Source organism: Parasteatoda tepidariorum, chromosome 8, assembly GCF_982258835.1.
Source record: "Parasteatoda tepidariorum strain Cologne lab strain chromosome 8, Ptep-v5.0, whole genome shotgun sequence".
Lineage (NCBI taxonomy): Eukaryota > Metazoa > Arthropoda > Arachnida > Araneae > Theridiidae > Parasteatoda > Parasteatoda tepidariorum.
This window is the reverse complement of record NC_141762.1, coordinates 22,919,500-22,932,403: the sequence shown is the minus strand read 5'-3', so window position 1 is coordinate 22,932,403 and position 12,904 is coordinate 22,919,500. Positions and strand designations below refer to the sequence as shown.

At 29.0% G+C, this 12,904-nt stretch overlaps 1 protein-coding gene across 1 annotated transcript; it reads left to right on the top strand.

Annotated features, from left to right (window-relative positions):
* Positions 1-5,143: 5,143 nt before the first annotated feature.
* On the top strand, positions 5,144-12,490 carry LOC147805929 (uncharacterized). The gene has a single exon (XM_087149984.1). It carries the CDS (start codon positions 6,448-6,450, stop codon positions 7,756-7,758), a length of 1,311 nt encoding a protein of 436 aa, XP_087006110.1. The 5' UTR covers positions 5,144-6,447; the 3' UTR covers positions 7,759-12,490.
* Positions 12,491-12,904: the final 414 nt, after the last annotated feature.

Here is a 12,904-nt window from a genome sequence, read left to right as displayed (position 1 = left end):
CTGTCTGCTTTAAAATGACATAAATTCTTAATTGGATATTTATCATAATTATTAATTTTCACCCACAAAAAATTCTGCAATATTAATCTGGTTTAAGAGTTAGTTGATATTAATATAAATGTTTATTTGGTTTATTTCAAAGATTATTACAATGAACATATATTATCTTTAGGATCACTTGCAATAAATTCAATTTCCATATGTATTCTAGGTATATATTTCTAATGTATTAACTGAACCCTTTTCTTCACCGTAGCAAACTTTTTTGTCTAGCAACTAATTGTTTGGAAATTCTGTGACCTTGCTAAGCAACATACTTCACTTTGGTGATATGTGACTGACCAAATTTCTAATTAAACTGATTATTTGATCTAGTTCTAGTGTCACTAAGCTATAATATACTTACCAATCTCTAATACTAATTTCATTCTAAAAGAATTAGAATTTTATTTGAATTTTTAGGTTATTTTTAACTACCGTTTTCTGATTTCAAGGTTATAAAAACTAAATTTTTGAAGTAATGCTTAGATTTTTCTTAAATTTTCATTTTTTTTTAAATTGATGGGAGCAAAAGTCTATAACTTTAAAGTGTTGATTAAAAATGTAAGTAATGTTTTTATTAATGTAAGTATGTTTTTTATAGTAAACTTAAAATAATAAAAAAAATTATTTGAAAATATAAAAATAATAGTTCATGTGTCAGAGTTTGGCTTAAGTGGATCTACATATACCAGTATTTTCCTGCCTTTTTAAAATTGTAGTCTTTTTATTGAAAAAAGAAGGGGCTTGAGTTTAATGTTTATATTTTATTTTTCAAAGTTCACTTTAAACTAAAAGCATTAAACCACCTCTGGGTTTAAGATATCAGCTTTCAAAGCTGAAACCTTTAAATAAGTAAGAACTTCAATAGGAAAAAGGGGAAAAAAGTTTTCAGAATAGTGGCTGTGTTTATTTCAAGTAAGTTTGTCTTCCTGCTTGAAAATTCCTTTTTTCTGTTCTTAACTTAAAAAGTATGATTTTAATCCACAGTCTTCTCTGCGTATCACATACCGGTTTTTCCATGTTATTAGATAGGAAAGTAGTGTACTGTACAGGGGAGAAACATTCACCCAATTTTGCCCTTTTTCTAAACTGCCAATGGGTTAAATATTCTCATTTACTGTTTTTATATATGAGTGGGTTTTATAAATATATATTTGATGATTATTATATTATATGATTATTATATTTGATGATTATTATATTATATGATTTTTATTATTTTATATGATTATTATTATTATATTATATTTGATGATTATTATATTGTATTTGATGATATAAGTGGGTTTTATAAAAGTGAACTATTTTTTTTCCTTTTAGGTAAGAAGAAGATGTCTTCATACTGCTAAAAGCATACTTATAATTTATTTTCTCATTGTGTAGAATATTCCCTTTTTTTGTTTTTGAAGTTCTTTATTTTAACAATTGCTTTTATGTGTTATCAAAGATTTTTTTTATGAGAATTTTAAAGTCAAGTGATATGTGTTAACATGCTTTAAAAATCTATTGTCAGATTGCACTTACATTTCAAATAATGTTGAAGAATTTTCAAAATATTACATAATAAACATACTTGCCAACTTTTACGGATTATCCGTAAAATGTACGGATTTACGTCTAATTTTACGGGCCTACGGATTAACCTGAAATTTATACGGATCCCCCGTTTTTAGCGTTGCACGATTAGCGCATCGGTAAAATTCCGCGATTATCAGCTGCTACGGAGCTAGAGTAAAACCATTTGTAAAGGGGGAAAACAGAAAAAATGACAGGAGTTTTCCGATCTATTCCAAAGCAACACGGTAACCACACACCCCTTATAAGTGGCTTATCCTCGTAACCATAGTAACGGCACGTTCACGTGTAAACCAGTTGATTGGTTATTCTCCTTTTCTCCCTCCTAACTGCTTCCAGTCTCCTTTAGTGAATGCGCTGTTCCCGTCATTATTGCCACTCCCCGTTTCTACTACGTCACTGAACTAGCCGATCCAAACGTCGTTCTCCCTCCCTCTGTAACGAACGAAAACGGTACTGAACTGTCGACTACTACTTAGCTTGTAATCACGTGGTGTGCGTTAAAAATGAAACCGAAGAAAACTTATTTTCAATCGTATAAGAATTCTTATACTGCAGAGTTTCCATGCATAAAAAAATCAAACAAAGGAGAAAAGTATGCTTATTGTACGATTTGTTTTTCTGACTTTCTAATATCGCACGGAGGTAGAAATGATATACATCGCCACGTGACCGGACCGAATCATGCCAAGAACATTGAAAACGCTGAAAATAACCAAAGACTAAGCAAATTTTTTAAGCCACCTGATAATGTCCAGGATGAAGTAATGCGTGCTGAGTTATTGTTTACCTCTTTTTTAGTTGAGCATAATGTTCCGCTAAATGCCGCCAGCCATGTGGGTCCGCTTTTTCGAAAGATGTTTCCGAAAAGTGAAATTGCGAAACGTTACGGATGTGCTAAAACCAAAACTGCATCCCTTGTCCATGAAATGGCTATGGATCGAACTTCAGAAATCATTAAATATTTGCAAGAACAAGCATTTACTGCAGCATGTGATGGTAGTCATGAAGCTGATTATAAGTTGTACCCAGTTGTGGTGAGTTATTTTAACGTGGATCTTCAACGCATTGAAAGTACTTTATTGGCAATCCCAAATTTGGAAGGAAACTCCACAGGTGAAAATATAAGCTCCCTTCTTTTAAATGTGTTTGCTAAATATGACATTCCTTTTAGAAATTGTATAGCATTCAGTGCAGATAATGCTTCCGTTATGCAGGGAAAGAAAAATGGTGTTATTTCATTTTTAGAAAAAGAAAATGAGCACATAATATCAATTGGATGCTGCTGCCATTTAATACATCTTGCCTCTGAAAAAGCTGCTGCAACTTTTCCCGTTAGGATAGATGAAGTTTTGGTAGATATTTTTTACCACTTAAAAAGGAGCGTTAATCGTAAGGACTCTCTTAAGAAATTTCAGGAAATGTATGGTAAAGAAGCACAAAAAGTGCTTAAGCATGTGTCAACTCGCTGGTTATCGTTAGGGAGAAGTCTTACACGCTTGGTTAATCAGTGGGATCCACTTACAAGTTATTTCAGAGCTGAAGTTTCCACTTCCAGTGTGTCTGTATCATCTACTTTGTCATTTTTCAAAATACCAAAAGTAGTTGATACAGAAAGCAACACAAGAGTAGAAAAATTGAAGGATAAAGTGGAAACTAAGACACATAAGCAGGACCCAACTAATGATAAAAAAAGGAAAAGTTCACAACAAGAAATTGTGAATATTGTTAAAAGACATAAAGCTAAAAAAGATTCTTCAACTTTATCCAAAGAAGAGAAAATTTTTATGTTTTTATCTTCAGATTTAAATAAGTGCTTTAGTTTATTTCTTTTAAATGTTATCCCTACATTTGAAAAGGTAAATGTAATTTTACAGTCATCTTCCCCACAAATTCATCGATTAAGAGCTCTTCTTTTGGATATGTTGAAAGAACTTTTTTCGAAGTTTGTTAAACCTTCTGAGGTTAAAGGAAAAGAGTTAACATGTGTCAATTTTCATTCTTCTTTCAACCATAAAGATCAGCAAGATTTAGTTATAGGCAACGCAGCAATGGACTTAATTTCAAGTTCTTCGGAAGAAGAAAAATCATTGTTTTATTCAGCTGTTATCAAATATTTCATAACTGCCTGTGAATATATTATTAAGAAATTCCCTTTAAATGATCAAGTACTCAAACATGCTGAAGTTGCTGACTTAAATAAAATTGAAAACTCCAGTTTTGAAAGTGTGAGATATTTTGTAAATTTGTTTCCCTTCCTTTTAAAAACAAAAAGTAATGAAACCAAGCTTACGGCAATGGATGAATTGCAGAAACAGTTTTGCCAACTTCAGTTGGAAGATTTGAGTGAAATAACTGTTCCAGATAGAGCAATTGATGTGCAGTGGTCAATGATAAGTCAAATGAAAGGTGCGGATGGCATGTTTAAGTATGAAAAATTGGGAAACATTGTATTGTCAATTCTTCTCATACCACATTCAAATTCAGAATGTGAGAGAATTTTTAGTTTGGTTAGAAAGAACCGTACTGAATCGCGAACAATTATGTCTAATAAAACTTTAGAAAGCCTGCTTATATTAAAAACCAAATTTTCTAAAATCTGTCACGAACAAGTGTTTGAAAAAGATTTTTTAATTAAAGCAAAGAAGGCTACTTCAGCTTCTTTAAATTCAGCATCCTCTTCTGCTGTTGATTTAGAGGAAAACCCTTAAAGAACTATTTTATTTTGCATATAGCATTTTCTTAAAAAGTAGCATCATTGTAATAGAATTTGAAATAATTGTAATAGAAATTGAGATGACAAATGGTTGGTTGATTAGATATTTCTGTACATTTTCTAACAAGTGCAATTAAAAAATTTAATGAAAATTTGGTTCTTACTTCATCAACATTCAATCATGTGATAGATTCTATAATTAATATATTTATTATTCATTTGTGGTGTATTGTTACTTATTAAATAATTCGAATAGTCTTAAATTTTTCGTAAAAAAAGTTTTACTGATGGCAGTTTTTTTAAGTTGGCAAGTATGAATAAATAATTATTTAAAATTAAATATATCATTTATGAAATTATTTTATTTATTATTAGTCATTTTTTAAAAAAAAATGCTTATCTTTTATACATATGTTTATATGATTTGAATGAAATTGTAGTTCATGTATATTTATTAATTATATTATTTTACTATTTTTTTATTATTAATTTCAGAAAATTATTTTGTTTATTATTAAGAAAAGATGCTTGTTATCTTATATGCTTATGTTTTTATGATTTTAATGAAATTGTAGTTTATGTATATTCATTAACTATTTTTATTATTTTTCTAATATCATTTCGATTATTATCTGATTCGATTATTATCTATCTAGACAAGACAAAATTACTTTTTTCTTGTAATTAGTAAATATTTATGTCTGTTCATTTTATTAATTATCTAAAATTTAAAATTCAACATTTAAATTTATGATTATGATTGCTTTGAAATTTTTTTTTTACCATTTAAGTTACTGATTTCCATTTTTCTAATGATTTTAACAATAGAAACTGAATTTTAAAATTATTCCCCAATTTTATTTAACTTTAGATTATTAAATTTGATTTTTTTTCAAAGATATGATGCTGATATTATTATTGCTTCATTACAAACTACATAATTATTTTAAATTTTATTCTGCTTTTTCTGTTATTTTTTTAAAAATTTGCTTGAGTTTTTTTTCCTGTCTAATAAAAAAGGCATTTGCACACAGCTCGGTTGTAGGCAAGAGGTCTTATGAAGTTATGGCCCACAATTTTATTATGCATTGTGGTCCTAATTGTACAACTCTTGCATATTAGTGTTCATATTTGGCAATACAAACTTGACTATAAAATAAATTTTGCAGACTCTTACATTTACTCAATATCTTCAACATTTCGGTGGGAGAAATATTGTTTTGCTGCATTTGGATCATCAATGGAATATCATCCTACAATATAATTTGATCATAATACAGTAGAAAATTATTATAACGCAAACCTTGAAAGCTGGGGCTTTGCATTTTATTAAATTTAGTGTTATGTAGATCATTTCACTTATTTTTAAACCTACCTATTAAATATGGCGATATTTGTCTAGAACAAATCAATCTTAAAATTTTGAGGAATAATTTTTAAATACAATAACTTAAATATGCAAAATATGCTCTTAAGTAATGGAAAAAATAATAAATTTTCTGCCACATTCGAACTAGCGACAAACAAATAAATCAATTTTGGCATTAATCTTTCTTTTAGAACATTAATCATTTTAGAGTTCAAAAATTAAGAGTTCCTACATCTAATGAAATATTCCAATATATTGAATAAACTTTTCTTGTCAGTTCAGCAAATAAATTATTTATTGTTAGGTATATGTTGTGTGACACCATCTGCAGAATCCTAATTTCTGCATGTAGCACATTTGTAATCCAAATAATAGTTATATTGAAATTCACCTTCTAAAACAGGATTACCTAATTATTCTTTTTCCCTTCAAAGGGAAAATGTGTCATGGAAACCTAAAGAGGAGGGCACCTAAAAACTAGTTGACAGAGACACCATTCACCCTCATAAATAAATAAATCCTCCTCATTTCAGAAAATAAAATGTAAAAAATTTTATTTTTGTGTTATTTTTGAACTCAATATAAATTTCTCACTTTTGTTATTGTCAAATATAATTTTTTATAAACCAGAGTAGCATGATCTGCTAGGGATGAAAGAGTATTAAGAAGAGTACTTTTTCCTGCTTATTCTTGTATATTTAATACTTTTTTTTTTAACCTTATTAAAAAAAATGATGAAAGTGACATGTATTTAGTGACTATTATATGTAACCTTTTCATTACAGTTATGGATTCACCAGGTGACAGAGATGACATTTTGATGAGGCAAACAGGTACTTTAATAAAGTTTCCTGTTCAGACTAATTTAGGGCATAAAAAGATAAAAAAGGAAAAAGATAACCTCCATCCTGAAGTTTATGTTGATGAGTTACATACTGCTAATCAGACTAATTTAGGGCATAAAAAGATAAAAAAGGAAAAAGATAACCTCCATCCTGAATTTTATGTTGATGAGTTACATACTGCTAATCTATCATCCATTCCTACTCAAGATAGGCCAATTTCTAATCAAGAAGTTCAAACTGTAATAAGAGAAAGTACTTCATCTCAGAAGAGGTCAGAGATCCAGATACGAACCAGATTTCCTCCTCCTCTTTCTCCCAAAATTATCATTGTACCACCACCAAGTACTTGTTGCAATCAGGATAACAGGTTAGGAACCAATGCATTGCCTTCTTTACAGCAAGAAACTGAATCTGAATTACCAGTAAACAGTGAGAATTTTGAACTAGCATCTAGTGCTTCAACTAACAACCCTATGTTACTTCCCCAGCAAGAAATTCATTCTGAAGTATCTACATGTTCTATGAGTAGTCAAAGGTCCGGTTCATCAACTGTACCTGCTAACAACTATACAACTATTGTAACAACTATACCTGCTAGAAATTTGAGTGTTCAGAATACTGGGTCAACATGTGCTTCAACAACCATGGCACCATCTCAAAGTAACTTTGCATCTTATTCAAGTAGTTCTCAGAATCCTATACCTGAAAACAACTTGAATGGTCAGAATACTAGACCAACAGTTACTTCGGCAGAAGGTGGTGCCCTGGCAGTGTTTCAGTCCCCTCAAAGTAGCTTTCCACCAGATGCAAATATTTTGAGTTTTCAAAATGCCATCTATCCAAGCTCTCAAAATTTAGTTCCACCTCATCCTTGTAATTTGAGTTTCCAGAATTCGGCATTAGATGTTAGCTGTGCTTCTACATCAGGTGCTACAGTAGCTTCAAATGCTGATCTTGCCGATTCTCAGTATCATCATCATTCACCGGAAAAGAAAAAATCTTCTATCTGCCCTTATTGTAACAAAGATTGCCAACATCCATCTACTTTAAAGCATCATATTCTCAAGCATACTAAGGAAAAACCATTTATTTGCAAATATTGTGCGAGAGCTTTTAAAAGTCAAGGGGCCAGACATAATCATATTCGCCGTTATCATAAAGAAAATCAAGGGTCTTCTGTAGATCATCATGATGATCAGAATTTGATTTGAAATCAGAAAATAAGTTTTAACGTAAATTTTTTTTCCTTCCAAGTCTTGAATAACCGGAAAAATTTCTCCAAAAAATTTTCTTATTTTTAGTTCAAATTAATTTACATATACTAATATATCCAGGGCACCCACTAGTTAGGGAAAACCTGGAATTGTCAGGGAATTTTATTTTAGCTCTAAAAAGATGGGAATACTCAGAGAACGTCTCAATTATGTTATAAAAAACCTGGAAAATTCCTATATCATATTTAGAAAATAACCTGTCTTAGAATTTTCAGTAACAGTAATCAGTTATTTAGATTGGAGTTAAATAATTCTAACGTCTATTAGAATTATTTATAAAATTTGACTTTTTAGTGAAACTTTTCCATGTTTCCACTCTCATTATATTATATGATTTTGCTCACACAATCTAACATTTGACATTACAAGAAAAAAGTTGTTTGATGAAAAATTTCGTGGTATAGATAAAATAAGGGTATAAATCTTCATTGGAATTTCCTTGACATACCTGGAAAAGTCAGGGAATTTTTTTTTCTGAAATTGAGTGGGAGTCCTGATATTGTGTATTAAAATTTAAATTAAGAAGTTCATTTTTTATTTCTGCACAGTGATAGTAATGAATATAATCAGTTTTTATATCCCAATTTGCTTTATTTTTATTGTAATGTATTTTTGGAATATAAATGGTATTCATGCCGACCGACCTGTGTAGGGGGCAGGGAACTGTCCTTGCATCAGAAAGGTCCTGGGTTCGAATCCCGGGCAAGGCATGGATGTTTCTTTCTCCCTCTGTGTGTTCTATGTCCTTTCTCCTTTGAGTGCGAATATGACCCGCCCTATAAACGGGTTGTGGTTGTGTGAATGGCGTGGCAGAAGTCGAATTCCTGGCCATAGATGGTGCCACTGCCTAAACAGGCATATGACAAAAAAAAAAAAAAAAATTGTATTCGTAAGGAATTTTTTATATTGATAGCTTCGTCTGTTTTTTTTTGGCCTGATATACAAATGTTTTGTGTATTAAAAATTATCTTAAGAAGTTCATCTATCATTTAGTTCTTATCGTATAGTGAGCCATTTATGAGAGGAAACATATTGAAAACAAACTTTAATGAAGAATCAAGACAAAATAGAGAAAAGATTAAAATGGCCACTCAGAGTTCTAAAAGAGATCTGAAATAGGAATTAGTGTTGTTGCTAATGCATACAGTGGTGTTTGCCTTAATTTATATAAAATGTTAACCATATATATAATACTTAACATAAATATGCCAAATGTATAATGCTAGACACACACACACACACACACATATATATATATATATATATATATATATATATATATATATAATGCTAAATTATATTTCTGATGAAATATTGCTAGGTATTATAAATATGTGGTTGGCAGTTTTGACACTTTCCTTGAAAACCTGGAATAGAATTTTAGTTTTAAAATTGAATGGAAAATCTGTTTAATGTAATCTCAATTTATGTTTTTTTCCTTATGCCTGTATATGCTTGTTTTTTTTTAAGTTTTTCTATGTTTTATGCATTATATAATATGTAAAATATTTGCAGTTTTTAAACAAAATTGCTAAAACCTTATGCAAGTTGATTTTTATTTGGGTGTCCTCCTAAATTTAAATGCTTATTGTAAAATAATTATTAAAAAAAAACTTTTTTTAAGTTAACTATGCAGAAATATCTGCATTAATGTCATGGGATATGCATATAAGATTATTTAGTGTTATTAATGTGGTATAGTATAGATTAATTTTTGAAGTAACTGTCTGTTTAAATATATAATCGACTTTGTAATTTAAACATAAAGCAGTATTCTATTTCATTATTAATTCTTTAAAATATCATTGGATTTTTTACAATACAAATTAAAATAGTTAAAAAAAAATTATGAGGCTTAAAACAAATTTTTTTGCATTCTCAGAATATTTTGTTTGACACAACAAAGTAAATTATTGTTTCTTTATAAAATTAAAAATTTCTTGCAAAATGTTTACGTTATTAAACCGTTTTTCTAAACTATGTTTCTTTATTTAGAAATATATATATATATAAATTGCCATGGATTTGAATTTTTAAGAGGCTTTTTGTGAAATTGTGCCAAGCTTCAAAAATATAATATTGATTTTCCATATTAGAAATCATACATTAAAGTTTCAACAAATGTATAAATCCAATTATATATTTTTCACTTGGTATTGCTAACTAACTTGTGGCTTCTTTTTTTTATTTTATTTAAATCTATGCATAAAAATTAACATGAAGAAATTATATATGTTTTTAAATGTAGGTTTTATTTTATTATTGTTGTTAAATTTAGTTTCCAATTTAAACCAGAGAATTAGACATATTTGTATTATGAAAATAATTTTTTTGTGTACAGTAATTTGCTTTATTGTGCAGTAATTTGTTAAATGTTGAGAAATTTAGTTTGTTATGGTTAAACACATACTTTAAAATTATGTCATGCTTAACTCTATTTTGCTACAGACATAAATAGACAAAAGACCTGTCTAGTCTAAGCTGGCTGAACTGATTTTAACCATTCCCTCAAATATCATGTCTCGGTTTCTTATAAAGTATCGGGAACTAAGCTGCAATTTCATTCTTAATGGGACAAGAGAAACTTAGATGACCAAATCCTCTATCAAACATTTTATTATCAAAATATGTAAATTTTGCCAAACAACAGAAGAGAAGGTCTGATAATAAATTTGAGCTGGCCAGATGGCTGAGCTTTTAGTGTGCCTGACTGCAAAACCAACGGTTGCGAGATTGAATCTCGCTGAGACACGAATGTTTCTCTGTGTCTTATTCTCTGTTGATATTTTAAGGAGTGGTTATAATTTTGATATTGGCTTAGTCAACTTAAAATGGGCAGGTCTTTTTCCTATTTGGTGTGTGAAGAAAATAAGGATTAAGCATTGCATGATTTTAAAGAATGTGTTTGACCATAATAAACTAAATACTTTTGACATGAAAAGAATTATTAATTTATAATTTATTTTCATTCTGTATATTTACAGTGTTAGTCAAAATGTATGTCCCAGTTTCATAGGTGTACTAAAAAATATACTTAGGGGAAAAAGGCTGGCTTTGATTGACATAATGTAAACCGGTCCACTAGAGCTCGGTTCGGTCCCTGCATATAAAGGAAAAAGCAACATTTATGGGGCACACCAGCAATAGTTATTAGATTTGGTTCTTACTCTCCTCTCCTACCAACCACTTCTGGGGTTGGGGAAGGATTGGAGAGGAGATAAAAAAAGTTCTATCTTTATTTATTGTTTGTTTGTTCTGCATTTTTACACTCTTTATAAACATTACTGTACTATTAATTACGATATTTTTTTAAAGTACTTTTATATCAAATCGTCCATGTTGATTAAATCTGCTAATATATTTCGAGATTAGGAAAAATAATAAAATGGCGGTTTGCGGGAGACAGCATTCATAAACATCATACATGCAGAATTATCCAACAACTGCTTCTCAGGTGATGTAACTCCTGACTGCACTTTGTTTCTCATGTGCATGCACTAGATGTTGGTACATATGATGCTCTGCTATATCTGAGTATGTTGCTTGCTCTATAAGTTGTTTTTCTGGTAACGCATACTGCACCGAGCAGCACCCCACATAAACTGCGTATTCAAAGAGCCAGACTTTTTTTTTCTTTTAATATTTTTTGAGTGCACTATTCAAAATGTAAAAAAGGTATTCATCAAAAATTTGTATACATACATTGTTTACATAAACAAGTTAAGAATGTATTACTTGCGAATGCTCAAGATGCGCTTACTTTGTTAAATGGTATCCAGACGTAAAATGTAATTTTTTTCCAAACTTTTTGCAAAATATATATCCTTATATTAAAACTGGCAATGACAACTGTGATAAAAGCTTTTGTGTTTGTACAGGCAATTACATGCACAATGTTTTCTATTATAATATTTACTTATATATTGTGATGAGAAATTACTTAGAGTATAATTTAATTGTTAGGTTGCTTGTGTTTGATTATAATATTTCTATTTACCGTTCTTGATATATTATGTTTCTATCTAAATTTGATAGATAGCAATGTTTCTTAATATGATATTTACTGATCTTGATATATTGTGATTACTAGAGAAATTACTTATTAGAGTATAATTTAATTGTTATGTTGCTTGTTTTTTACTATAATATTTCTATTTACCATTCTTGATATATTATGTTTCTATCTAAATTTGATAGATAGCAATGTTTCTTAATATGATATTTACTGATCTTGATATATTGTGATTACTAGAGAAATTACATGTTAAATTATAATTATGTTGTTTAATTTTTATTATAATATTTCTATTTATTGTTTCTGATGCATTGTGATGGCAAGAAAAATTACATATTAAAGTATTATTGTTATGTTGCTAGTGCTTTATAATATTTCTATTTACACCTGCTAATTTATGTTTCTAAAAACAGCTTCTTTTCCTTTTTCGTTTTTATTTCATCTTAGTACTGATGTATTTATGTAATCATTTAAAATGTAAAAAAATAGTTTTAAATTATTCATTTTAATTAAAATTTGAAATATTTTAAAATTTTATGGATTTTAAATTTTTTTCTACAAAATTAGATTAAAGAATAATCTATAAGCATGACTATTTTATTATAAAATATATCTTTGCTTTGGTGATTTGTATTCAATAAAGGTCTTTTATTATGTTTCTTTTCTTTATTATGTTTCTTTTCTTTATTATGACTGATTGACTGACTATGACTGACTATTATATTGACTGATTAATTATTACCAAATCTATAATTCAATTTGATTAATTGATTTTTATAATAAATGCTGTTCAAACATTTTTAACTGACCAAAGTCATTTTCAAATATGTTGCATCATCTTGCTCCTATGATGACAAAACTGAGGAGAAAATACAAAAATGATTTAAATGTGTTTTCTTAATGTTTGAGAATATACTTGAACTTGGCAAAGCCTAACGTCGTAATTACATTTTGATAAAAAAAAAAGGCTTATTGCCATTTGAAATTTTATAAATTTTGTAACCCTGAGAGCCAAGAAATTGTCTTTAACATCATTCTTGAGTGCCTAGTTCATAATACCCATGTAAA